Here is a 26872-nt window from a genome sequence, read left to right as displayed (position 1 = left end):
CCGTCCGGGGGTGGGATGGGGTGGGAGGTTTTGGGGACCCTCAATGTCAGGGCCTGACCTCACCTCTCTGAGGCCTAACCTGACTTGCCCCTGGAGTCCCACCATTCACCCAAACCAGTGGGTCGGGGACTGAGATGTCCATCAGACTCCGAAACAGACATTGACGTCTAAACCTCTGCACAAATCTCAGACTTCGAGACTAGGCGAAGGTGTTGCCTTCCTTCGCTTCACAGCCTCGCTGCAGTCTCCATAGTAACAGCGAGGGAGGCCGGGAGAGCCGCCTAACAACCCGCCCCCACGCTAGACTGACCAATAGTTCCGTGGGTTACCTAAAAGGTGGCGTGATTGACAACAGGGTGGGACGGGAGGCGGAGCCAGGACTGCCTCGATCCAATCGAACTTGAGGCCGGTCTCGGGTCCAATAGCACCCACCAATCGGAGGGCGTAACGGAGTGCGACGTGCCCACCCACCACGCTCAGCGTTGCCTGGAGGCGCTGCTGTTGTAAGCAAATGAGAAGAAAGCTGGGCGTTGAAAGAGCGGCGCTGATTAGCGAATCTGGAATCACCTGGATGAAAGCCCACTCGTGATTCGTCAAAAGTAGACCGAAGCCCCTGTGGGCTGGAACGGGCCGGACAGTGAGGTGTGAGTAGGGGACCTGGGAGAGGGAGGGCCAGGTGAGGGGGAGGCGAGGAAAGTTGCGGGGGCGTGGGGTGCTGCAGCGAAGGGAGAATGGCGGGGGCTGGGGCTGAGAAGGCTAGAAGATGCCGCGGGCGGATGGCTCTGCGCGGACCCTCAGACCACCCTTACCGCCGACCTGCTCCCAAGGCCTGCGGCTAATAAACACTTAATTGGGGCTGAGAAAGAAGAGATGCTTTCTTTGTCGTGCTCCTAAGAAAGTGAAATGTCAGTGTCTGATTCAAATACCTTATGACCGAGACCGTAGTCTCTCCAGTTACTGCGAGGTAGCCCGGCGAACATTCTGATGAGACCTGGGGGCGACGTTTTCCTGCCGCCAGTTTGAACGAGCCGCAGGGCTGGGAGAGACGCTAGAGCCCCAGTTCTGGGGTGCTGACTCCAGCGCTGGAGTGCTGCTGTCCGGGGAGCGCCTGGGGAGGTAGCTTCCAGACGGCCCGCACGCCGCCCAGGAAAGTGGGTGGAAGGACGTGTCTGGATCCACGGATCCCCCTTTTCTCGCAGTGCGTTAGGACCTGATGCCACATCGATGGCATTTAGGTAGCTCCACGATTGATTTCTCCCAGGCTTGCATTTTACTTAATTACAAAGGTAGAAGCATTATCCTAGTACATTAAAATTCAAACCGTAGTGAAATGTTTACTGTAGAAAAATGTATGTGTGATATTCCCCTCCCACCCCATTATATTTGAAGGTTTGGAATGGTTATAAAGGAAAGTGGAAAGGAATCCTGAAGAAGGGCCATTCATTCCTGTAATCTCTGTTTTCTGCTGCCTTCAAGGCCTTGAGTCTGAAAATGTAGGAATGGGTTAGATATCTAGCTCCCACCACCAGCTCCACTAGGACCAACTTACCCTCCACGGAATCCACATTTGTACCTGACTGTAAGTCATCTCCTAATGACCATTAGTATACTCACACATGATGGACAGCCATGGCGAGCAGTTTATTTTTAATCTACTGGGCTGTATGCATGAATGTATGCCTCTTTCAGTTTTCTCTGAGAGCTGTGAGAAAGGGTATATAGAACTAACAATAAATGAATGAGCAGTGCACTATACAGACCTCTAAAAGTTTGGGACGATCTCTTTCCTAAGAAAGACCTCACAGTAGGAGCACAGAGGGGGGAAATTGGCCCTGGGGTTGCTCTGGTCGTCAGCTACTAAACAGGGTGTTCAAATGGAGACATTACTTTATTCTGACTCTAGTCCACCTGCTTTAAATACCACAGACTTAAGTGGACTTACTCTGGAAAGCAAGTTGGCTAAACCATCTGTTCTCAAAGAAGGTTTGAAAAAGTCCCAGATACGAATCCAAAACATCATTGTTTTAATTTTTTAATCATATTTATTTACTCAATAATTTACTCAATAATTTAGCTCAATAATTACTCAATAATTAATCAATTATTTACTCAATAATTTAGCTATTCCACTATGAGAAATAATCGTTAGTATTATTCCCACACAGAATTAACAAGATAAAATGACCAGATGTTCACATCTTTCCCACAGCAGCACTCTATACTATATTCAGGCTTCTCTTTCCATGCTTAGCCAGAAAATGTACACAGTTTGGTTATAAAGTGATGAACCGCATTCTTAGAAGAGCTTGGGGATAGTTGTCTCATTACTTTAAAGCCATTCCACATACGGATTCCCAGTGTCTCATGAACCTTTAATATTCCATGGGGGATTGAAGGGCCTTGTTTCTAATGGTACCAACTTCAACCATCACTTGCCTTGTTTCTAGGTGTTAGAGTTGGTCCAAGTTTTACAAGTTATTTCTATAATTTATCCCAAACATCAGCAATTAAACTTGACTAGTTATCTTGTTAGGGTAGTGCCATCAGCACAGTCAACTAAGCAGGAAACCTGAGTCATCTCTAATACCTTTTCCCTTGACTCCTTTCCATTTCCACAGCTAAGACAGAAGGCCAGACCCTCATCATCCCTTATCCAGAGAGTCCCCTACTGGTCCTCAGTCTGGTCTCTGATCTCGATTCATATGCACTGAGCCTCCAGCTACCTCTTTAAAAATTAAGAATTCTCTGAAGAATTTCAGAAATTGAGACTATTACATTGGCTAGTATAACAGATACCTATGCCCTACTAACTAGCTTAACAAACATGAACATTTTGGCACATCTGCTCAAGTTTTTTCTTTTAAAGAAACAAAAAACATCACTGATTTAATTAAGATCCTTCTGTTCTCTTTTCTAGCCCCATTTGCTTTCCTTCGGAAATTGTTGTGCATCGTTCATGCCCATGTATTTTTTTTTTTAAGATTTTATTTATTTGACAGACAGAGATCACAAGTAGGCAGAGAGGCAGGCAGAGAGAGAGGAGGAAGCAGGCTCCCTGCCGAGCAGAGAGCCCGATACAGGGCTCGATCCCAGGACCCTGGGATCATGACCTGAGCCAAAGGCAGAGGCTTTAACCCACTGAGCCCCCCCAGGTGCCCCATGCCGATGTGTTTATATTTGTACAATATATATGCATTTTGTAAACAATATGTCAATTTTTAAAGATTTATTTATATTAGAGAGAGAGCTTGTGTGAGAGAGTGCAGGGCGGGGAAGGAGGCAGAGGGAGGGCGAGAGAGAAACTTAAGCAGACTCCACGCTGAGCAGAGAATGCTGAGTAAGAGCCCTACACAGAACTTGATCTCATGACCCTGAGATCACAATGTGAGCTGAAACCAAGAATCAGATGCTTATTTGCACCACTGAGTGGCACAATCGGTTACTTTTATTACTTTCTTAATTTTGAAAATACAAGTGGTATCACACTGTAGGCTTCATTTTGTAATTTGCTTTTATCACTCAACATTGTTTTGGAGATAACATTCATATCAATATAGATAGCCAAGTTCATTTTAAGTGTTCATAATGAGTATATAATATTGTATCCATTCCCTTATTGATAGACCTTTAGGTTTTTTTCAGATGTTTTGCTCTTTTGAAAAAAAACTGCAGTGAACATCCTTGTACATGTCTCTTTATGCAAGAGTTTTTCTAGAGTGTTTGTTCTCCAAGGGGATGGTACCACCCTGTCGGTCATTTTGGAATTTGTGAGAGCACATTTGGTTATTATTGTGATTTGGAGACCCTACTGGGGTTTACGGAGCAGGGCTGGGGATGCTAGGCTGCCGTGAAGAATTGTCCTGCATCCTGCACCATTTTCGAGTGTCCCACAGGATCCTCATTTCCAATCTCAGCCTAGAACCTAACTCCATTTTTCATATAAACATAATGTATTCTTTGGCACAGTGTGACATAGTAAAATTTCCAGGAATGCAACTCAAATGTAAATCAAGGGGAAATTATACTTACTTGTGTTTTGGAACTTTCACAAGAGTTGTTCATCACTTGAGAAAATCATAGAGCTGAAGGCAGCCCAGCTCGTGGTATTTGAGTTGCCATACAGCACACCTGCATGGGCCCGCATTTGTAGCTTTACGCTCATGAGGATTCTAAGTTTAGGTGCAAGCATCTGACTGCTGTACTTCATTATATATTCTGGTGTAGTCAGCCTGAACATTTGTATATTTAAACATATGCTGTTTTATTATGAATTACTTTCCATTTAAAATTGGCTTGTATATGACATAAAGTAGAGGTCAAGTATGACTGCTTTCTGATTGGATAATCATTTGTCCCAACACCATCCATGAAATCCTTTACCTGCTGAATCAGAACCAACTCTGTCCTGTACCAAGTTTTCATAAATGCATGGATCTGTTCCTGGGCTCTCTATTTTATTCCACTGATCCATGTGTCTTTATGCCATATCACACTGTTTTAATTACCTTGGTTTTATAATGTGTCTTGCGGCAGTTGGTAACAAGAAAGGCAAGTCTCCCTCCTAGTTCTCAAAATTGTTTTCGCTATTCTTGGGCTTTTGCTCTTGCATATGAATTTGGGATACGTTTTCAAGTTCCATGAGCTCCACAAAAAACTATTTTGAGATATTGGTTAGAATTGCATTGAATTGATTTTGAGATCTTTTATTATTGAACCGTCCCGTCCAGGAATGTTGGTTATTTCTCTACTCTGGTTATTCTATTCAGGCATTTAAAGAAAAATAGCTTTGGGGGTGCCTCGGAGGCTCAGTCAGTTGAGTGTCCGACTCATGGTTTTGGCTCCGGTCATGATCTCAGGGTCATGAGATCAAGCCCTGCCTTGACCTCCTCACTCAGCACAAGGTCTGTTGTCCCTCTCCCTACCCCCTTGCGAGTTCTCTCTCTCTCTCTCTCATAGGCAGATAGATAGATAAATAGATAAATAAATAAATAAAATATTTTTAATACCTTTGAATAAAGTTTAGCAATTTTTGCTGTAAAAATCTTAACACACCTTTCTTTGTATTTATTCCTACTTATACACAGAAATACACACATCTTTCTACTATGAAAGTTTCAAATACATTCAAAAGTGTAAAAAATAGTATAGCAAACACTCATGTACTCATGATCCAGCTTCAACAGTTATTGCATGACCAGTCCTATTTCATGTTAACCCCCTTCACCTTTCCCTGGATAATCCTGAGGTTCCGGGACATATATTATCGGTGGTATGTCTGTGCATGTCTATATGTATGTTGTAATCTTTTAGCAGTGTAACCGCGGTGTCATCACATTTTTTTTTTTTAAGATTTTACTCATTTGGGGGAGACAGAGAGAAAGTGCATGTGGATGAGCATGAGTGAGGGGAGGAACATTGGGAAAAGGACAGGCAAGATTCTGAGCGGAGCTTAGAGTGGAACCTGGGGCTTGATCTCATAATCCTGAGATCATGACCAGAGCCGAAACCGAAAGTCAGCCACTTAACCCACCCAGACACCCCAATATCTTCACATATAAAACAAAATAATAATTCCCTAATACTATCCAATATGCAAATACTGTTCAGAGTTCCCCAGTTGCCTCATGAAAGGTTTTTGACGTTTGGTTTCTTTGAATCAGGGTGCCATTTACCCCATATCTTTGACAACACTTGGTGGTGTTACCTTCTTCAGAGCAAAATAATAACCAAGAATTTAACTTTGAACTGCCCTTTCTCATCTTCCATGTAACTGTTGACAAATGTTTTCACTCTTCCTTATTTTGTTTTAATTTTTGAAGTGTAATTGACATACAGTTTCAGGTGTACAACATATAGAATCTCTCTGACATACTTATTTTATAACTGGAAGTTTATACCTTCGTGGACATTCTGGTGGGTATCTAGAGGTACTGCAGGGTGGTTTTCATTTCAGTTTCCTGATGACTAATGAAGTTGAGCACCTTTCATATCTTTATTGGCCATTCATATATTCACTTTAAGTTTCTGAAAGAGGTATATTAAAATCTCCACTAAATTTGTGGGTTTGTTCATTTATTACAGTGATTCCTTTTGACTTTACATATTTTAAAATTTTGTCTTGGGTTTATATTTGTCCTGAGTTGGTTTTTTTGGGGTTTTGCTGTTGTTCAGTTTTCCTGTTAGGGACTGTCACTCTTAATACCTTTCAAAGCTTTCCATTCTATTTTGTTTGATACTAATATTGCTTCACCAGATTTTATTTTGTTTGGTTTGGGTTTTTTTTAATTGTGGTAAAACACACATACCTTGAATTCATCATCTTAACCACGTTAAATGTTTGGTTAAGTAGTCTTAAGGATATTCGCATTGTTGTGCAAGGGATCTCTGGAACTTTTTCATTTTACAAAACTGAAACTCTGTATCTGTTGGACAACATCCTCCCATCTTCCCCTTTCCCCCTTGTGTTTGTTTTATTTGTATTTCAGTTTGCTTATCAGTTGCCTTTTTTCAGTATCTCTCTCATTATTCTTTCCATGCAGAGAGCTGGTTTAAACAACATCCAGTATGAAAATCCCCTTCAATATTCGAGAATAATCATGTGTGTTTACTATGATGACTGTTATATTTGGGTTTATTTTACAATCTTGTGTTGTATTTTCTATATTCCTTGCTTTTTCTTTGTTTCTCTCCCCTCTTGCCTTCTGCCCTCTTCCTTTATTTTTTTCACGCTAATAGTGTGGAAGTTATTTACCCTATTTCTTTTATTTGGTGTTCACCTATATGTTTTTTAACATGCAGATTTAGTTTAACAAAGCCTATAGGTAATCATTAACTGGCATCTCTTCCAGAGCGAAATAATAACCAATAATTTCACTTGGAACTGTCCTTTCTCATCTTCCACATAATTGTTGACAAATATTTCAGCTCTTCCTTGTTTTTATTTTCTTTATTATTAAAGTATAATTGGCATACAGTGTTATATTAGTTTCAGGTGTACAACACATTGAATCTCTGTGACTTATTTTGTAACTGGAAGTTTGTACCTTTTAATCCTCTTTAGCTACCTTATCTTTATCCATTCTTCCATCCATGGACACTTAGGTTGCTTCCATATCTTGGCTAGTGTAAATAATGCTGCAATAAACATAGGCTGCTCAGATTAGTGTTCCCATTTTCTTTGGGTAAATTCCCAGTAGTGGAATCACTGAATCATATCGTATTTCTATTTTTAATTTTTTGAGGAACCTCCATACTGTTTTTCAAGTGGTTGTACCAATTTACGTTCCACCAGTAGTGTATGAAGGTTCCTTTTCTCCACATCCTCACCAACACTTGTTCTTTCTTGTCTCTTTCTTGTCTAGCCATTCTGACTAGTGTAATATCTCATTGTGATTTTGATTTGCATTTCCCTGATAATGAGTGATGTTGAGCATCTTTTTACGTGTCTGTTGGTCATCTGGATATCTTTGGAAAAATGTTTCTTCAGAACTTCTACCCATTTTTTCATCAGATTCGTTTTTGGTGTTGAGTTGTAGAAGTTCTTTATGTATTTTGGGTATTAACCCCTTATGGAAAATACCATTTGCAAATATCTTTTCCCATTCAGTCGGTTGCCTTCTTGTTTTGTTGGTAGTTTCCTGGGTTGTGCAAAACCTTTTTATTTTGGTGGAGTCCTAATAGTTTATTTTTGCTTTTGGTTCCCTTGCCTGAGGAGACATATCCATATTGTGTTGCTATTGTTCTTCCTTGTTTTTAACTCCTCAAACAATTAGCCCTTCTTATCATTACCGAAGTCTTTACTACTAATATTACCCAGTATTTTTCTTACCGTCCCTCCTTACATCTCATGCCTTCTTTCTTGGTTCATTTTCATTCTTGCTAAAGTATAGCTATGACAGCCATTTCACTCCTTTTATGTCTAAAAACAAATTTATTTTATACCCACTCTAGTGGGAGCCTTGCCCGCTGACTTGTGTGGCATCCCTACCAAGAGGTTTCAGTTGTCTCTGCCAGGATCCCACGAGTTTCTTACTTTGAGACTGGTTTTATGTAAATCTTCCTTCTCAAGATTCCCATACCACTTTGGTAGTATGATTTGAACCCCACACTGGCATGTGGTGTTGGCTTGGGATTCAGATTTCTCTTAGGTTAGTCTGTTTTTCACTCACAGCCTGAGGTACTTGGCCAACTTTCTTCCAACAGAGTCAGTAGCAAATGTTCTAGTCCCTGTTTCAAAGACAAGTGAGCCCTTTCTGGGCTTATCTTTATGCCTTGTTCTCTATTCGGTTCTCTGTGTTGTAGGTCTGAGACCTCATCTGTCCAGGAGGGACCACTCCAGGGGTCTGCGGCTGGTTTCAGTAACCCTGTAGACCTTTGGGCTCAGCTCCTGCTCACCACTCAGATTTTGATATGTGCTTTCATTTATGACACTTAAGGATTTTCCATTATTGCTCCCGAGCTCTGCTGTGTATTGAGTTCTTTTTGTGCAATTTTACGAAGCATTTCTATGTGTCCACTGTCGTGCGAGGTACTTCCTGTGTTAGGGCTGTCCAGCATATTGGCCAGAAGTTACAATCCTCTTGCTAAAGTTAAATATGATCGTATCAGCCCTTCACTCGATTTCTGTGGATTTGTTAGCACTGCTTCATTTATTCATCCAATGAATATTTCTTGCTTATTATACCTGTGGTAAGAACTGGGGATACTGTGGGGAGCAAGATATAAAATCTCTGCCCTCTTGGAGTTTGCTATCCTGGTTGGAGACATAGAAAGTAAGTTAAAAAGTGAACTACAGTTTGTGAAATGGACCCTGAAGGAAATAAGGAATGATGGAGGGCAATTGTTCCGGGTGTTCCTTTAACCAGAGCCATCAGGGAAGACCTTTCTGAGGAAGTCACATTTAAAGCCGAGATCAGACAGATGAGGAGAAGCCAGCCCCACAAATAGTGGAAGGTTCGTGGTGCTTGTGGATTAATTCCAGGCAGTGGAAACAGCAAGTACAGGGACCCAGCGGTGGGGAAACTCTTGCCACTTTAGAGTTATTGGGGTAATACCATGCGTTCTAATGGGGGGGCACCCCAGATAGGTTAGAGAAGCAAGTGAGAGCCCAGCCCACCTGCTGCCACTCCTCTCTCGGCCTACCCCTCCCCGTACCTGTCATCTTACCACATGGATTCTTTCCCAAATGGGCCTATGGGAAGTCACCTCCTCATTGAGGCCCTTCTCCTTTTGCGCTGCCTCAGCTCCCACTTTGTCCCACTTTGTATGTTGTCTCCTTATCAGAGTGCAGCGTGGATAGCTGTTTACATGACAGTGTTCCCCAGTGGGCCTGCAGCTTCTGTCAGAAGATACATCTTATCTGCCCTTGTGATCCCCAGACTGTGGCACAGAATAGATGTTGGTTGAATAAATGTTTGTTTGTTTGGCAGTTTATGCCCAGGGCTTCCTTTCCAAACTTTCCAATGTCTTTATGACAGAACTTCTCATAGATAATAATTTTTGTGGTATTGAAACCATCATGGTAAAGAAAACCATGAACTGAGGTGGAATTTATTTGCTTAAGATTTGTCTCTGATACTGAAGTGGAAAATCAGGGGGCGTGCTCTAGACTCAGTGGAGTGGGTTGCCCACTGAGTGATGGCTCCTCAAAAGATCGTGCCCACATCCTAATCCCTGGAACCTGGGAGCATGACCTGATGGAGAAGGAGGGTCTTTGCAGACATAACTGAGGATCTTGAGAGGAGATCAAACCAGATTCTTTGGGTGGACCCTAAGTCCACTACAAGTGTCCTCATAAAAGACAGAAGAGGAAGTGACAGAGACACAAAGGAGAAGGCCATGGAAAGACAGAAACAGAAACTGGAACTATGCAGCTGCAAGCCAAGCAGTGCCCGGCCCTCCAGATGCTGGAAGATGCCGGAAGCATTGTCCTGTAGAGTCTCTAGAGGCAGCCCAACCTGGCAGGCCCCTTGATTTCAGATTTCTGGCCTCCAGTACCGTGAGAGGATACCGTTCTATTGTAAGCCACTGGTTTGTGAATACATAGCCCTTCGCATGATGCCTCATTTACGTGTTCTGTGACACGGCTGTAGTAAGACCTACTTCAGACACCTGCGGCCGTGATTAAATGAAATGTATTTGTAAGATACTTAGCACTCCGTGAATGCTCGAATAGAGTGAGGCTCCTTTCTTCTTCATCGTCCTTGTCTTCTTCAAGGGCTTAGGAGTTTGCTTCCTTTGGTGAAGAAAATCTCAACGACACAGGGGGACATTTCTGTCTTGTGATTGTCTGGGTCTTTCTTTTCTTTTCTTTCCTTCCCTTCCTCCCTCCCTCCCTCCCTTCCTAAGATTTTATTCATTTATCTGTCAGAGAAATAGCAAGGGAGCACAAGCAGGGGGAGCAGCAGGCAGAGGGAGAAGCAGGCTTCTCACTGAGCAAGGAGCCCAATGCGGTATTTGATCCCAGGACCCTGGGATCACTTCCTGAGCTGAAGGCAGACGCTTAACTGACTGAGCCACCCAGGCATCCCAGGGTTTCAGTTTTCTAATTCCTCTGAAGGGACTGGACTTCCCCCAGAGATCTGTACCAGTGAATCCTCCCATCACGTCAGTCATCAGAAGTTTGTCAGACTGAGTTCAGACTTTCTGTATTTGCATTTGTCTGAACACCCTCACGCACACGGGGAGTGGGAGGAAGACAGGCAGAACTGGCGCAGGGGGTATGCGGGGTGCATGGTGCCGGGGGGGGCACCAGGGCTGAGCGGGGTGCAGTGCTCACACTTCTTCTCCCCCACAGATGGCTGGCACCGTGCTGGGGGTGGGGGCCGGCGTGTTCCTCTTGGCCCTCCTCTGGGTACTGGTGCTGCTGCTGTGTGTGCTGTTATCCAGAGCCTCCGGGATAGCCAGGTAAGGCCTTCTCTCCAGCGGGGAGTCCAAGGTAAAAGCAATTAGAAGTGAAATCGCTGATGCTCGTGAAACTGTTAGAATCCAGAAGATCATTTTTGTAATTACTGGCAGTTTGAATGAGTTTCATTTTAACCTGTTATCATAAGCACTGACTGCATTATTTATGCTCTGACGCAGAGGTGAGAGGAGAAAGGAAGTGGTGTTTTCTAGCTCTCACTGTGGAGGCGATGGCGGGGGACAGAAGAGACAAAAAGGAAATCCGCATTCGCTGCCTGTTGAACTCCTTGGGAGGGTGTATATATGTGTGTTTCTGAATTGTTCCAACTTAGGGCACGTCCGACTTGCCTGGTCCAGTCCCTGAGGCTCTGACTTGGGCGTGGGGACACTGCAGACGTGCTGATGGCTTAGGCTGGCTCTCGTTAGGACACTCAGCACACTGACCCTGACCACACTGCAGAGCTGTGCTGTGGCCAGACCGTGTTGGGATGAAGCGGAGAGCTGTGTGACTTACCAGTCTTCCAGCTAAAGACAGAGAAGTTGAGAAGAGGGAAGGGCTGCTTTGATTGTTCATGATGACGAGCACACAGAGGCAAAATAAAAAGTACCCAATCCCCTTCTCAGGGATTACCAGGCATCAGCAGGAATGCATCCAGTTGGGGATCTGTCCAGGAAGAATGGCTCTGGGCTGAAGGGGAGAGATTTCTAAATTCTCCGCACAGCGTGGGCAGCAGGGCTCTGGGCCTTGTTAAGAGACTGAAACTTAGAATACTGGCTCCAGGGAAAAGCTGCTCCAGACCTAACTGAAGAGAGAGGAATCTGTAAACCATGCCCGTAACATTCTGTCCTTGGACCCCAGGTTCTCTGTCGTTTTCGTGTTCCTCGGTGCTCTGATCGTCACGTCGGTTCTGCTGCTCTTTCCCCGAGCTGGTGAAGTCCCAGCCCCTGAGGTCGAAATGAAGGTACAACTACTGGCTTTATTTCGCCTCGAGTCATAACTCTTGTCTCCCTTGATCTACACCTCTGCTTGCCCTGAGCTGGTGCCCCTACGACAGGCTGGCTGAAATGTGTTAGAAGCGTAAAGTTAACACAAGAGTGGGGATAGCTCCGAGGGAGTTTTACATTCCCCTGTCCCTTCAGCCGGGACAAAAATCTCACTGTGACGCACACGTGCCAAACCACGTGCCGGTTATTTGCCTGATTCGATGCCCGCTGGGCATCAAGCTGCGTGAGCGGTGTGTCCGAGAGCCACCTGACACTGTGGGGCCGGAGAAGAGAAAAGGAGTTCAGAATAGGAACAGGGCCTGGCCCTGAAGTACAAGTGTCCCCATCCCGGTAGTCCGGGTGCAGAAACCCAGATCCTGGCCTAAGTGTATGCGGTGCCTTGGGTGTGCTGAGCGGCGAGCTCGCCCATCTCCATGTGTTCGAGTCCTCCACCTGTGCTCTGACAGGACAACTCTCCATAGAGAAGGTAGGTGGGGAGAGAGCATTTCTGTGGAAAGCAGAGGTTGTGGAGACAGCGGAATGCGGTACTGACCACCGTTTGGGGGATCAGCTGGCCTGCGTTCCTGGAACCCCATCAACCCACACCCACCTTTCTAGAGGGACAGTTACCACCTCCTTCAGAGTCCTTCTGGAGACCTCGCCTGTCTGCTTCACTCCTGCCTGGGGCACTTCTTATCTCCCATTACTCCTTCTAGCAGTTTCTTTCCTCTCAACTTCCCATTTGCATTTTTTAAAGTGCTAATGATGACATTAACTCACTTTTTTGTGGGGGGCGAAGGAGATGGGGAAGGGGAAGACGGAGAGGGAGAGAGAAAGATCTTAAGCAGACTCCCCACTGAGCTCAGAGCCTACTACAGAGCTCAGTCCCACAACTCTGAGATGACCTGAGCCGAAATCAAGAGTTGGATGCTTCACTGACCGAGCCACCCAGGTGCCCCATCTAACATTTTGAAGGGATTTCTGTGTGTGAGGTTGTTTGCTAAGCACCTTGTTTGCATTATCTCACTTAAACCTAAGATAACCCTAAATTGTATGAAGTAGGTGCTATTATTATCCCCAATTTATAGGTAAGGACACCGAGGCTGTAAGAGGTTAAGTAACTTGCCCAGGGTCATAAACGTATGGGAAGAGTCAGAGCGAGGAGTCAAGCTGAGGTCTATCTGCAAAACCTTCACTGTTGGGGACTCATCAGAATTTTGGGGGCCGTCACGGAGAGTTCATGGGTGAGCATTGACAGTAGACCACAGTACACAGAATTATACAACTTCCTGACTAAAACTGGCACACGTTTCTAACTCTATCTACAACTAATCATGGCAAAAGGAAGGAATTTCGTTCTGAAAAGTCCATGGGACATAATACCACACATGTAAGGAATCGTTTCCATACGTGTCAGGGATCTTGGTCAGCATTTGAAAACCACTCTGTTGATGCAAATACCAAGTGTGGGGGCCAGGAATAGACTCCTGCCTCTGTTTCCCTGTCGGAGAGGGGGCGGGTGAGGAAGGGCCATATCTTTGGATGGCTGTGGATGTGAATATTGGAAGAAGGGCACAGAGAACACACTGTTTTGAATTCAGTCCCTCTATCCTCTGTCCTATGAGTTGCAGACCCAGGAGAGAAGAAGGAGATTTGAGCAAAATATGTCCATCAGCGAGGCCAACAGAATTGGTGTTTTCATTTTCAGGGTTTGAGCACTGGCCCCTGCAGCAGCCTGGCTCGATACTGTATCAATAATACATGACCTGGGCCTTCTGCACCCAAGGCCTGCTAATTGGCTAATTAAAAAGTGAAACGTGTCAAACGAGCAAACATGTAGCCCGCGAGAGACTTGTTCAGTACTGGAGCCAAGGTCAAAGTTATGTTAAAGCTGTTTTATCAAACTGACCTTTGTTGTAAGTTGGCTGTTGGGGTAATCTCTGGAGCAGCCCTTTTCTTCTTGGTATCTTGGGATCTCGGTGATCAGAGCAGTGCGAGGACTTGGCAGGTCCTCTGTGTCACACCATTGTATTAGCTTCCTGTTGCCGCTGTAACAAATCACCACCGACTTCGTGGCTTACAACACAGACAGACTATCTTATAGTTCTGTGAGTTAGGAGTACAAACGCAGTCGCCCTGGGCTAGAGTCAGGGGTTGGCAGGGCTGTCTTCCTTCCTGGAGGTTCTGGGGAAGAATTTGTGTCTTTGTCCGCCCAGCTTCTAGAGGCTGCCTTTGGCTAGCAGCCCCTATGCTCCATCCTCAGAGCCAGCAAGGTAACATCTCGCCGACTCTACTTGCATCTTTCCCTCTCCTTCTTTGGCCTTCTCTTCTGCCTCCCTCTTCCAGGTTTAAGGACCCTTGTGATTACACTGGGCCCACCTGGATTGGAGAATCCAGGCTAATCTCCCTATTTTAAAGGTCATCCAATTAGCAACCTCAATTCCACTGACAACCCTATTTCTCCTTTGCCATGTAACCTAACATAGTCACCATTTCTGGAGATTAGGATGTGGACATTTGGGGGCCATTATTCTGTCTACCACAATCGCCTCTCAGATATTTTTGGTTCTTTTCCCTTTGGGAAGCTGTGCAGTCACCCCATCACTTGGTTTGTGTTCCTGCTCCATTAGGTCCATTAGATTAATTTGCTTTTTCCTGCCCTGATTTAAGCACCACCATTTGGATCTGGGGAGAGTAGAGCTCTGGCAACAGACAGTAGACAAGTGGGCAGAGCCAATTTTAAGTGTAGGTTTTGTCAGCAAAAACCAACAGCTTTGGGGCTTCAAGTATGATCGGTTGCCAGACAGCCAGCTGGATGGTTTGGGGCTCGTTATCTATCCTCTCAACATTTTAATATCTCAGGCAAATGGCCGTTTAGCCTAAGCCTTGGAGTGCTGGATTATGAATGTTAGGGTCCAGGACTCTTGTGATGACAGTTCTAAAGAATCACCTTTCCATTTTAAAAAGGAACTCTCCTGAATCAGCAGTGGGTTAATGATTTGGGGGCTTGATCTTGGATATATGGGGGTTAATATACTATCATCTTTTTATATGCATTTAAAGTTCTCCATAACAAAAAATTTAACAACAAAAACAAGCTTTTCTAAGACCAAGCAAGCAAGCTTCTCATGAACTCTTTCAGATAACTGATTTCAGAACATAAAAGAGCTCATCCAAGGTCTTCACAGTGTTCGTGAACCTCCTCTTAAATTGAGCCATATTTTTCCCTGTACCTCATTAATCTTGTCTTTTTCTTGTGTTTCTGGCACAGAGAGTTAAGGTTCTTTCCTAATGGTTCACAGAGGAGACTCAGAGCAGAATGTTACTGGAAGTCACAAATGCAAACAGATACTGGGCTCATTCATCAAAGGTTTCAGATGAGCACAAGCAGGGCGCTGGAGTGACCGTCATTTCATTTTTAATGTTTCTCTCCACAGATTGTGGATTCCTTTTTCATTGGCCGCTATGTCCTACTGGCTTTCCTCACTGCTGTCTTCCTTGGAGGCCTCTTTTTGGTTCTCATTCATCATGTCCTAGAGCCAATCTACGCCAAACCACTGCGGTCCTACTGAGTACTGTTCAGGAAAACCAGGACCCTGTTCTGTCCTTCACGTTTGATGTCACCGGTGAGCAGAAAGGTACTGTTCAGAGCCTTGTTTGGACAGCCGTCATGCCTTAAGGTCAGAGAAATATCCATGCACAACTAGGACAAATCCCTTGAAACCTGGCTTCCACAAATGGGGTTGCAAAATTGGCCCTGCGGTGATGACTCCCACCATCTTCAGAGGAATGTTGTGGTCTTCTTCACACTCGTTCCTCGGGTTTTCTATCTGTTTTGAAAGGGAAGAAGTAACAGGGATCTACTTCCAGTAGAGTTTCAACCAAGACATCAGTAAGTGCATTTGGGGAAAAGGAGCACTTTGGCTTCTACTGTCCAAGAGACGGAAGAATCTCATTTTTTTGATAATACCCAAGATTCTTAGTTACAAGGGTGGGATCATTTGGAAAGGAAAGGCACTTGAAGTTAAAAAGCTTATTTTAATGTGATGAGTTGGAAGACTTACCCAAGTGTTGGTTGTTGACCATGTGCATATGGCGCCACAGAACCTGTACAGGCAACAGGTATACCTTCCCTCTGCTCTAGTAAAGCAATAAACAACCAAAGGACTGGCTTTCACTTCAGACTCTTGGCCACAGCTTTCTCAATCTATATTCTATATTTCAAATTTACTTGGGGATTAAAGGAAGGATACGGAAGTGTTGGTTGTTTGTCTTGCTGCTATAGATCTCTGGATTCTTTCTGAATTTGGTAGCCTTCGTGTGCCTTATTTAATTGTGATAAGAGTCCACTTTGGGTTATGATCATTTCTTTTTAGCTTTGTAGCCTTTTCTCCAAAGCTGGTGAGAAATGTACATTCCTAGGGTTAGAAAAAACTTTATACCTGTGTGAGATCCCCTGCCAACCAAAATTTATTATTAAATGGAGAGCCCCTGGGCTGGTTCCACTTCAGAAGTCTCTTCCTAACTCCCTAGAACTAAATGAAGAAGGATATTCTGGCTTAAAATGGAGAACCAGAAAACAGGATGGAAAGAGAACTTTGAGCATGTGTTATAGGCCAACAGTAGACTAGTTCCCTTGTAATTCAATGTCTTTAAATTTTACAATATGTTTATTATAATCTGGTTTTAAAATAGAAAAAAGTAAGGCTTAAAGAGATGAGCTGACTTGCCCAGGTGTCATGCAACAGCCAGTGTATGCGACCAGGTGTGGCAGACCCTGAGGTCTGTCTCTGACTAGAAAGAAAACACACTGAGCTTTGTGGAGCTTTGACTGAGAGCTCGAGGAATTCAGGGCCACGTCTCCTTCCCTTTCTGTCCTGGATCCTGTTGTCAGTGTAGAGATGATACCGCAGTGGGGGCTAAGCTCTAAATTAAAAGAGGAGAGAATGGGTGACTCTGGGGAGTCATGGACTGGTGAGGGCCAGGTGTATTTATTTTTACACTTGAACTGTCTCTATCCCATTCAGTTTGGAAAACCTTTGCAGATAAGGCTTTGTGACAGAACACTTTAAAGGACTAGTCTCTTCATCTGGCCTAGGGCCCGCAGGTGAGAACTGAAAGAAGAAACATACCTCCGAGCAGATTGGAGGGGAGAAAGGAGAATGCAGACACGTAGGGAAAGCGGAGCAAGCAGGCGGTCAGACTAGGTGCTCTTCTCTAGAACTTGCACTGAAGCTTCCAGGTGCACTGAAGCTGTGTGGAGATGTTGAGCCAGCCAAGTGGAGCCTGGACTCCTCTAACAAGCACAGACAGCCATTTGTCTCCTCCTGAGAGAGTTGCTGACAGAGCAAGTCTGGGAAAACTTGTAGGTTCTGACCTTGAATCCATCTTTTTTATTCCCCAACAAAGGTGTCCAACTATGAGATCAATGGATAATAGCTATGAAGTTTTGGGTGACTACTTACATGGAGAAAAATGTATTAAGGTTGGAAACTAAAACACCACAGCTTTCTAAAGCATGCACGCGTGTGTGTGTGTGTTTTACACAGATACGTAAATGGCAGGTTTGTGTGTTAAGGGCAAAAAATACACTTTCTATTAAGTATTTTAGCAAGGCCTGCCTTCTGTAGATTCCCAGTCCATATCGACCAGCTGTGGGGAATGACTGATAGATTACCCTCTACCTTCATACTCTAAGCAGTCATGGCCAACCCCTAAAACACCCCCACAAGGGTGGGATAAGAAGCAGAAGGCTAAAAAATGAATTTACTGAGAGCTCTACACGGGGCACGCCTACGGTGTTTAATATGGCGCCCCTTGGGCTCACCGCCTTCCTGGAGGCGGGGCTTAGAGGTCATCGGAGTGCCCCATTCATCATTCTTTGGTCAGTGGCCTTCAAGCACGCGGTGCTCTACTCTGCCTTACCCAGAGGGGATCCTGTAGCAGAGAGACTGTGGTGATCCCCACTCTTTACAAGGTGGAGAGGGAGAGTAAATCAAGAGTGCACCATGAAAAACAGGTGGTTTGAGAGCCTGGTAAAACCTGACTAAAGCTCCATTAGCAGGCACTAACCCCACAACGGAGTCGTTGGCCCGGTCCGCTAGGTGGCGCTGCGTGTTATAGTTTAGAAAGTCCCTCAAGCCAGCAAAACACACACATAGTAGGTAATTTTTCGACAAGTTCCTTAAATTTCTCATATATAAAAATGGAAGTAAAGCTGACATTCTTTGGTGACATGCTGTATGAGCTATTTAATCTAAAAATTCATCAGAATTATTATACCATCGTTCAGGTCCTAGGAAATGCGTAGCCATTTGTTCATGCTTTGTACTGTGTATGCAGCCGTTCACTTCATCCTAACGCACGGTGATCCATTTCTCCTTCTGTTCTCTAAGACAACAACTCTTCCATCAACTCTATCTCACTGCCGCTTCAGTTGAAGCATTTTTATTTTACTTTGATTTTTTTCAAAGTGTAAAGAAACCTGCCGCAATTATTTTATGGAAGAGAAAGAGGCAGAGAGCAGAAAAGATTTTCAAAGTTTCCCAAGTTAATAATGGGGCTCAAACCTGACATCAGGATTCCTGACCTCTCACTCAGATAGTTTAAGGATCATTTTTGGCTTGCAAGCAACTCCTTATTTCTATATTGGCTAATATTTTTTATAGCTATTGGTCTCCTGTCCTTTCCCTAACCCATATCTTTAAAAAGGTTAAGAATTTTCCATTACAGAATTTTTAATTAGCACCTAGAGTACAAATAATAAATATTTTGTCATAACTGCTTGTCTTAAACCTTTAAGTATCTGGCTGTTGGTATGTAGGAACAAGTTTCCAGATGTGGGATTCATCCTCACAGGAGCACAGGAACTCAGGGATGGAAAGAGTTTTTGTAGCTCATAGGATTCGATCTTTAATCTCTATTTCCATCCCAATACTTGGAAATATTCTGTTCCTCACAGGCTGAAATCAGTTTTTATTATATTTACCAAACATGTTCTAAGAATTTTCCTAAATGCTTTGTAAATATTAAATAATCATCATAAGCAACCATATGAAGTCAGTGCTCTTAATATCCCCATTTCACGGATCGGGAAGGGGTGATTTGCTTGAGGTCATTCAGCTCAGGGTTAAACAGGAGTCAGGGTTTAAAGTCAGGTGGTTTGGCTCCAGCCTAAGCTTCTATGTACTTTTATTATTATTTATATTATTTAGTATTTTACTGTGTTGCTCCATTAAAAAAAGAAAGAAAGAAAAACAAGGGACCAAGGTCAAGCAATATAAATCCTGTTGATAGAAATAGCAAAAGCTGCAGCTGAGTCGAACAGAAAACCCAGAATCAGGATTGGGCAAGAGTCCGAGACAAAGCAGTTAAAAGCCACGTGGGACCTCAAAGACACCGGCACTCATCCACCGTGTGTTTTTGGTGGGTCTTTGCCTGGTGGACTTTGGCTCCTCCCTGGCTGAGAGACAGAGTGGGGCTGCCCAGAAGCTGTTTTCCAGGACATACCCAGCTGTCTCTCTCTTAAGCGCTGTCCACCTGGAATGTTTGATACTTGGGTTGGTTTTCAGTGGTGCCAGTGGGGGAACCAAAGCCACAAACCAAGAATGTATTTGTTTCTTGGTCTCTGTTTCTAACAGATCATATTATTGGCAGTTGCTGTTTACTCCAGGAAAAAAAGCTTCCAGCCCCCCACCCCACCCCAGCACACATCTTCTTGTCTCAGGTTCCTGGGACCTAAGAAAAGGACAGTAGGGATCAAAATCAGGGCCCAACACCATGCACAGAATGAGAAAGTTACTTTTTTCTGGCTTCCATCACCATGCTGGGTATTGTAAAGAATGTATCAGGCATTACCCTCAGAGAACTTGGGGAAGTCACAGAGGCAGCATTTCCCTGGACCTCAGTGTTACATAGCCATTCCCTCCATGTTTCCTTTTAATCTTTGGGGATCTCTTTGGTTTTTCAGTCTTCCAAATGATTTTTCCCCAGGTCTACACTGAGGAACAGGTAATAACTTCCTATTGTTGTAGTAATGAAATACGACCGAATTAGTGGTTTGGAACAATACAGATTTCTTACAGTTTGGGAGGTCACAAATCAGTAGGTTTCACGAGGCTCATATAAAGGTTCTGGAGGCTCTAGGGGAGAATCCCATTTCCTTTCTTTTTCTGGTTTCTAGAGGCTGTCCTTGTGGATTGTTGGCTGAGCTAGTGTACCCTTCCTCTGTCTTCAGATCCCCATCTTCTAAGTTGACTACTGACACTCTTGCCTCCCTTTTTGATTTGTAAGGAGCCTTGTGATTACACTGGGCCCACACTGACCACCCAGGGTAGTCTCCCCATCTCATGGTACTTAATCACATCTGCGGTTAACATATTCACGGGTCCTGGGTTTAGGATGTAGACATCTTTGGGGGAGAGGGTGTTATTCTGCCCACCATAGGATCTACGGCCCCATCCTCCGAGTCTAAGTCTTGTTTCCTTCCGCCCTCCAGTTTCCATCTTCTCCCCACCTCATGGCTTTATCCCCAAGAGCACTCTCCAGTCCCTATGACATGCTGAGTCTCCTTCGCCCCAACTTCAGCCTTGCTGAAAGCCTCAGAGTACCAAGGGTTCCCTCTCTTTTCATTACTTCTCTCCTCTCCACCCCTCCCACCACAACTGCACACCACCCCAGCCTCCCAATGGCTCTCTAAAGGAGAAATGCAAAGAGTTATTGCTTTTTAATTACAAGTGCTATTGTAACATCTATAAGGAAGAACACTTTAAGCTTAATTGAGACCAAATGTGAAGTTAAATTAAATGAATAACTAATTAACGTAATGCTCCTGCATTAGCCCCAAGTGAGTGCTGAGGCCCAGAGAGAAGGCAGGTAGCAGTCTTCTGGGGAACAGTTAGCGCCCAGAGCGGAGGTGGGGCAGGGAAACTGGGGTCTGGGAGACCAGTGCACAGGGGCACAGACCAGGGCCTGGGTTCCTCCACCTTTGCGGTCTCCCCCTCACTCCCACCCACAGCCCCCATCCTCATCGCTAAGGCCAGGGGCTGAGCTCCACGGGCCTTCTGCTCATTGCCAGCACCACGCTGATCCCTTGGCTGGCCAGGCACAAGCGGGCACATTCTGCCGCTCTCCGGGTCCCCCTGCTGCGCTCTGAGTGGTGTGCTCAGTGTTCCTGTCCATGTCTTCCCTCTTCCAGGTCCCCTCCCTACCTTATCAAACTAGCCGCCTGCCCAAGTCCCACTCGTTCTTCTTCCGATGCCTTTCACATCCCTTCCTCCGCGGATCACCCTCCTGCCCCTGTCCGTTCAGGCTGGACTGCGGGATGGTGAAGCCTGTGCTTAACACTGACTCGGCTCCCTTCATGCCCGTCCTCTGAGGCAGGTCGTGTCAGGACTGCCTTCTAGGGGAGGACACAGGCTTCACGGGAGTCAGTGGGGAGGCGAGGGCAGATGAAGCCTCCCACCCCAGGAGGAAGTCTCCCAGCCTTCCTACCCTGACCCGATGCAACGGAGAGAAGGCTGACAGTTGGTGAACAGAGCATACCCTCTGCTCCCCACCTGGAAGCAGGAAGAGTGTGTGGCCCACGCCGGGCTCTGCCGGCGGAGGATGGCACCATCTAGTGGCTTTCCTCAGCGAGCCGCTCAGATGCCTCTGTACCGAAAGAAGCCTCCAAGAAAGCTGGAGGTAAGGCCATGCCCTGCAGCACCGCCCCGGGGGGGAACCCGACGACCCAGAGATCCCGGACCATCACCTGCTTTCAAATCCGAGTGAGTGTCAGTTTGTCACCAGGGCAGTGTGTACAAACTGTGTCAGTGTTGCCCTGGCCCCCAGCGTCCCTGTTAATGCCACAGCTGCACCTTGTGTGGGGCTCTAGCTCCTGCTGAGCTCCGCAGGCCCCCGCCCCCCACGGTGTGGTCAGGAGCATCTCCTTAGGGAGGCCCGCTTGTGGCTAGCCTCAGCCTGGGAATGTGACAGCCCGCACGGCCATGCCAGGCCCTGACAAGGATGAGTATAGGCCCGGCTGGCAAAAAGGATCTGTATTGTGCTGATGGGAGGCTTCGGAGGTTGGGGAACAATGCCAAGGGTTAGCCTGACAGGCAGCACTCTGGGGTGGGGTGGGCAGGAGAAGTAAGGCAGGAACACAGGGGAAGGGGAGGCAGGCCGCAGAGAGCTCGGGCCACTGCCCTTGGGACAGTGGCCTGAATGAGCCAGGCAGCTTCCTTCTTGCTAGTCTCGTCACCCTGGGGCCTGTGCTCGGGCGGAAGTCCGTCTTCTGTGCCCACCATCTACTCTGTTCCCAGAGCAGGGCTCATGTGCAGTGAGCACTCGGTGGTCACTGGCCCCTGTGGCTTTAGTCAGGCCTGCCCCCCTCCCTGCACTGTTCTGACATGTGCTCCTCCCCTGGGGACATGGAGGGCTGGGACGAGACTGGGGCCAGGGAAGCCCAGCCCCGGGCTCAAGAGTGGCACCTCCTTTGTCTCTCCCTGGTCCTGGTCCCACAGAGTACAGTAATAACACTTTAATCGACTCAGGTCAGGAGTCAGGATCAAATGCAGGGTGGAAGAGGTTCTGACATGGGAAATACACGAGAAAGCTGGCTTATGGACAAAGGAAGGAAGCGAGGCTTGGTGGCTCTCAAATAGGATCAGAAATCCACGGACAGGTATAGGCTGAGCACCGAGGCTCACTTTCCACACGGGAAGGAGAGATACACCTTTGCCAGGCCTTGGCCCATGTCCAGCCCCTGCCTCCTGTCTCGGAATCTGAACAAGCAAGAGCCTGAGCATATCCTTCCCTTACCAAGCTGGAGATACCACTCAGCTCTGATCCCCAGCCCTTCTGCTTTGCAGCTTCTGGAGCCCAGGGCTGTGAGTCCTCCTGCTGGCAGGCCCCTTCCCGAGGAGAACCTCCCAGCCCCTCAGAGGCCCTGTCAGCCTGTCTGTGGTGGGTTCCATTGTCTTGCCCCCATGAGGGGGTCGGGGGAGAGCACTTTGGGAATCAGCTGGGGCCCTCCGTGCTTCTCTTCGAATCAGGGCTTCATATCTCTTTATACCTACAGGAGGGGTGAGAGGCAAGGGAAGAGAAAGTAAGACACACACAGGTTTAAAAGCTCCTGTCCCAGTGAGGGGTACAGGGAAGGCAGGTTTGTAGGGTCTCTTAATAATTGCCTCTCATCCCTGTTCTGTCATTAGGGCTCCCTTCCTCCCCTTCAGTGGCAAATTAGCCAGTCAGCAGGATAATGAAAGCTTTGCGATGTTGGTGCCATACCTGACAGTTTGACAAAGGGGATCCCAGATCCCATACCGTCTCAGCCTCTGATCGAGTGGTTGTGGCTTAGGTTTGAGCACCCCCAGTTATACACAGAAGGATGTGGGGGCACAGAGGCCATGCCCATGGTCTTATCAATGCAAGTGAGCTGAGAAGTCGGGACCGTCCAGGGATTTCTGGTTCTAGGCCCAGTGGTCCCCTTGCCCTAGCAAGCTCCTCCATTCCCCCTGCACCAGACTTCCTCAGAGCCCGCCCAGCTCCGGGTGGCAAGAGTACAGAGGAAAGCAAGACCCCACACACCTGGGTTCAAACTGAGGCTCAGCTGAAGGCCTCAGTCACATTCCCTGTCCTGAGCCTCTGTTCTCTCTACTCTAGATGACAGAACCGATGTCTCACAGTGCCTGACAAGTAAGCAGCTGCGTCTGAAGGCAGACTCAACTCCAGGCAGGGAGCAGATGCTGACTAAATATTCCTCTCCCCGCTTCCTGCTACGTTTCTTAACCTCCCAGTCTCCCCTCAGGCCGGGCCCAAGAAGGCAGGCAAGGGGAGGGGACAAGTCGCCCTGCTCCCTCCTCCAGGACAGGCGGGATAGATACTCTGCTATGCCTCCTGCTCTCAGGTTTTCTACCCCTGAACCTGGAAGATGCCATCCTTCAGGGGAAGAGTTTCCCCGGCTACTGTGCTGGTCACCACTGACCCCCGGGGATTGTTGGCACACGTTTACCATCCAGGACTAGATCCACACTCCGGCCAGCTCCTCATTAGCCAGAACCTCCCTCTCAGAAGCAGAGCCAGAAAGGCCAGAGGAACATTTCCCTCAGCACCAGCACACGGCCCAGCCTTTTGCTGGCTCTGCCCCGGCCACTGCCCTGTCCATGCGGCCTCCACACCCACCACCACAGGGCAATGGACAGAGAGCACACCAGGCCAGCCACCGAGGCTTGATCGGAATTTTATCCCAGAGACTTTGATTGGTTGTTGCTTTTTTCTGTACACCCCAGGCCGAGGGGCCAGATGATCCTGGCTTCTGAATTCTAAGAGGCATGTAGGGCTCAGAGTCTTAGTTCAGAGCGAAAACAATTTCCCTGGATCTCGCCTCTGTCCTAGGGGTACAGCAAAAAGCCCTACCACTCGCCCGAAGGAAAAGAGTCTGCCAACCCCTGTGGCAGCTCGAGCTGCTCAGGAAACACTTCCAAGCACCATGCTCTGCTCGGGTGGAGAGTCTCCAGAGCTGGCCCCCAAGAAACAAGAGAAAGTTGGAAAAAAAATCACACTGGAGGAGAAAGCATTTGCATGCAGGCCCCACTCGAAGGGCACGTCAGCCACCGACTTGAAGACAATACTCACAAAAGTCATGGGACTTGAGGAAAATACTACCGCGGGTGGGTTAGGGCCAGACTAGAGCTACGGAGACACATGGGGACAACAGAGGACACATCAGCATGGTGGAGGGATGGGGCGTGGAGCACCTCCAGGGTCTGGCCCCAGTCCGTGCCACAGGTAGGCTCAGGCTGGGTGCGGAGAAGTGAACACGTTTTCACTCCCGTAAGAAGTGGGGTTGAGGAGGTGGGGCTACAGCTGTCTGGGGACTCACCCTCTGTCTCTGCTCAAAGATGACTTCCAGGCAAGGATTTCTTTGTACACCAACCGGCAGAGGAGCTGTGGGGGGTCAGAGGCACAGAGGGAGGGGGAGGGCGACATTAGCCTTGACCACACGGTTAGTCCCCAGTGCTAGGTGACGGGGGGGGGGTGGCTGGCAGGAAGGAAGGTGGTGGCACACAGTTTCATGTGGCAGGGGGTCACCCATGGAAGGAAAGGGGTTCTGAGTGTCAGGCAGCTGCTCTCAGAGTCCCTCATGGTCAACGCTTTGGACCTCCAGGATTCCAGCCTGGCAGGACAGGAGAGTCAACCCCACCCTTACCCATCTGTGTACCCCCAAGATCACGTACCAGGCAGGCCAGAACATCAGCAGAGATGAGCATATAGAAGACGTTGTTCCAGCCTGTGGGGGAAATCAGTCCAGCCAGCAGAGGCCCCAGAGCCGCACCTGCGCAGAACACAACATCAGAGAGGGGCACCCGACAACGGGCCCTAAGCAGCCCGCCCACCCAAGAGCAGCATTCCAAGAAGTGTGCTCAACACAAGGCTCAGGGCTCAGCTGCCAAGGGCCAGAAACTAGAGTCACAGACCTATGGACCCAGTGCCGTCGATGATGGCCGTGACGGTGGAGAGTGCTTTTGCATTGCCCTTCAGGCTCTCGTGAGTTCCCTGGGGAGAGAGAACAGCATGGAGAGGCCAACCAGAGAGGCAGCACCAGGACCAGGATAGGGCTAACCTGGGGCAAGGCAGCAACTGGGGCTTGGAGTTGAGGGTGGGGGGGCAGTGATGGCAGACTCTGGAGGACTTTAAGGCTATCCTACACCAGGATCTCTGTGCACCAGCGAGGAGGTGGGAATGTGGGATATTGGACCTAGAGATGTGCCCAGGCCCTGACCAAGCTCCCAGAGTCCTCCCTCGCCCCAGGGAGGCAGCCTGCTTACCAGGTCAGCAGAAACAGCGGTGGTGATGAGTGCGTAAGGACCATTGACCAGAGCCCCACAAATGATCAGCATTACTGAGGCAGTGACGGAGACAGCTCGTTAGGGATGAGAGGCCTCCTCCCGCCTTAGCCCCAAAGCAGGTGAAACCCCCAGGTGTCAGGCCAAGAGCCTCCACTTCCCTGTGCCTCCCACCAATGCCCCCAAGTGGCTTCCTGGGGACCCCAAGGCAATGCTTTTCCTCTGCGCTGCTCGACTTGCAGCCACCCCCTCACCTATAGAGTTGGTAATCCCATTCTGACCAATGTTGTTATACAGGAACATCTGAGAGAGGAAAAGGGAGAGGCAGGGTCACACCCAGGCCTCCCCATGGGCTGTGTGGGTTAGACTGGGAGTCTGGCACACCCTCTCCTCCCAGGGAACCCCAGAGGTCCACCTTACTCCAGAACTCTTGGTCTTTAATGGTTCCTGGGATGGAGGGTCTAAGATGTAGAAATCTGTTGTTTCCTGTTTCTCAAAAAGGCTTCTCTCACACCCAACCTGAATTTCCTATTCTTTCCTGAGTTAGGAAGTTCAGCTGCTGGCCTCCCTCTTCTCCACCAAGGCCAAATCCTTGCTAACCCCTTTCCAAAATCCTCAGTCTGAATCTCGGAGACTGTGCCACCCCCAGCTTCTCCTCCCCCGACGTGCACACGGTCGTGCATGCACGCAAAGAGATAGGCGTGGGCATCCACACCCAGGTGCGCACACATTGCAACAGCCCGCACAGGTACACGTGAGCACGTGCGCTCTGCTCTTGAGGTTATACGCACCATGGGGGCAGCCAAGATCAGCATGACACAGCAGGTGGTGGCCCTGCCGTTGGTGTGGTCGGAGATGAGCCCCGCCATGATGCCGCCTAGAATACAGACCAACTCACACCCAGCTGCTCCCGGTGGGAGCACAGCCGCCCACTAATGCGGCACCCCAAGCCTTGCCCCATCGCTTTGTCCCATCGCTCCACCCAATGCTAGCCTGGGCATGGGCATCCAGAACCAGTAGAACTTCTCCCTCTGAAGCCCTCCCCGCACCCACTGCTTTTATGGGAAGATCAAACACGAGGGTCAACTTTCTGAGGTCTCCCCAGCTGTGTAGGAGCCCTTTTTTCTCTGATGCCACCTGCCCAGTTCACATCACATTGG

The 26872-nt window shown here is 47.4% G+C and overlaps 2 protein-coding genes across 6 annotated transcripts in view; one reads left to right on the top strand and one right to left on the bottom strand.

The window, feature by feature from the left end:
- Window positions 1-445: 445 nt before the first annotated feature.
- TMEM218 (transmembrane protein 218) lies at window positions 446-24330 on the top strand. Of its 2 annotated transcripts, XR_004383955.1 has the most exons (5): window positions 446-644; window positions 10796-10905; window positions 11762-11864; window positions 15324-15524; window positions 24262-24330. XR_004383955.1 is itself a non-coding variant. In XM_032868836.1 (4 exons), the coding sequence occupies exons 2-4, from the start codon at window positions 10796-10798 to the stop codon at window positions 15456-15458; spliced, it is 348 nt and encodes a 115-aa protein (XP_032724727.1). In that variant the 5' UTR covers window positions 446-644; the 3' UTR covers window positions 15459-15655. The 2 variants fall into 2 exon arrangements, 1 of the variants encoding a protein (XP_032724727.1); XM_032868836.1 differs by lacking the exon at window positions 24262-24330 and having other exon boundaries at window positions 15324-15655.
- The window catches only part of SLC37A2 (solute carrier family 37 member 2), a 22671-nt gene continuing 18189 nt past the window's right edge, over window positions 22391-26872 (bottom strand). Inside the window, exons 12-18 of one of the 4 annotated variants that reach the window (XM_032868833.1) lie at window positions 26504-26589; window positions 25967-26015; window positions 25695-25768; window positions 25344-25422; window positions 25104-25201; window positions 24749-24813; window positions 22391-22939 (exon numbers count right to left, since the gene is read on the bottom strand). In XM_032868833.1, the coding sequence (XP_032724724.1) occupies window positions 22924-22939; window positions 24749-24813; window positions 25104-25201; window positions 25344-25422; window positions 25695-25768; window positions 25967-26015; window positions 26504-26589 (467 nt within the window). In that variant the 3' untranslated portion in view covers window positions 22391-22923. Of the gene's footprint in view, window positions 22940-24392; window positions 24559-24748; window positions 24814-25103; window positions 25202-25343; window positions 25423-25694; window positions 25769-25966; window positions 26016-26503; window positions 26590-26872 lie in introns of those variants that run through there. The other 3 variants (XM_032868832.1, XM_032868835.1, XM_032868834.1) reach the window with 3 other exon arrangements.

Source organism: Lontra canadensis, unplaced genomic scaffold, assembly GCF_010015895.1.
Source record: "Lontra canadensis isolate GAN:19392208 unplaced genomic scaffold, GSC_riverotter_1.0 scaffold36, whole genome shotgun sequence".
NCBI classification, from domain to species: Eukaryota; Metazoa; Chordata; class Mammalia; order Carnivora; family Mustelidae; genus Lontra; species Lontra canadensis.
This window is presented reverse-complemented; position numbering and strand designations above follow the sequence as displayed.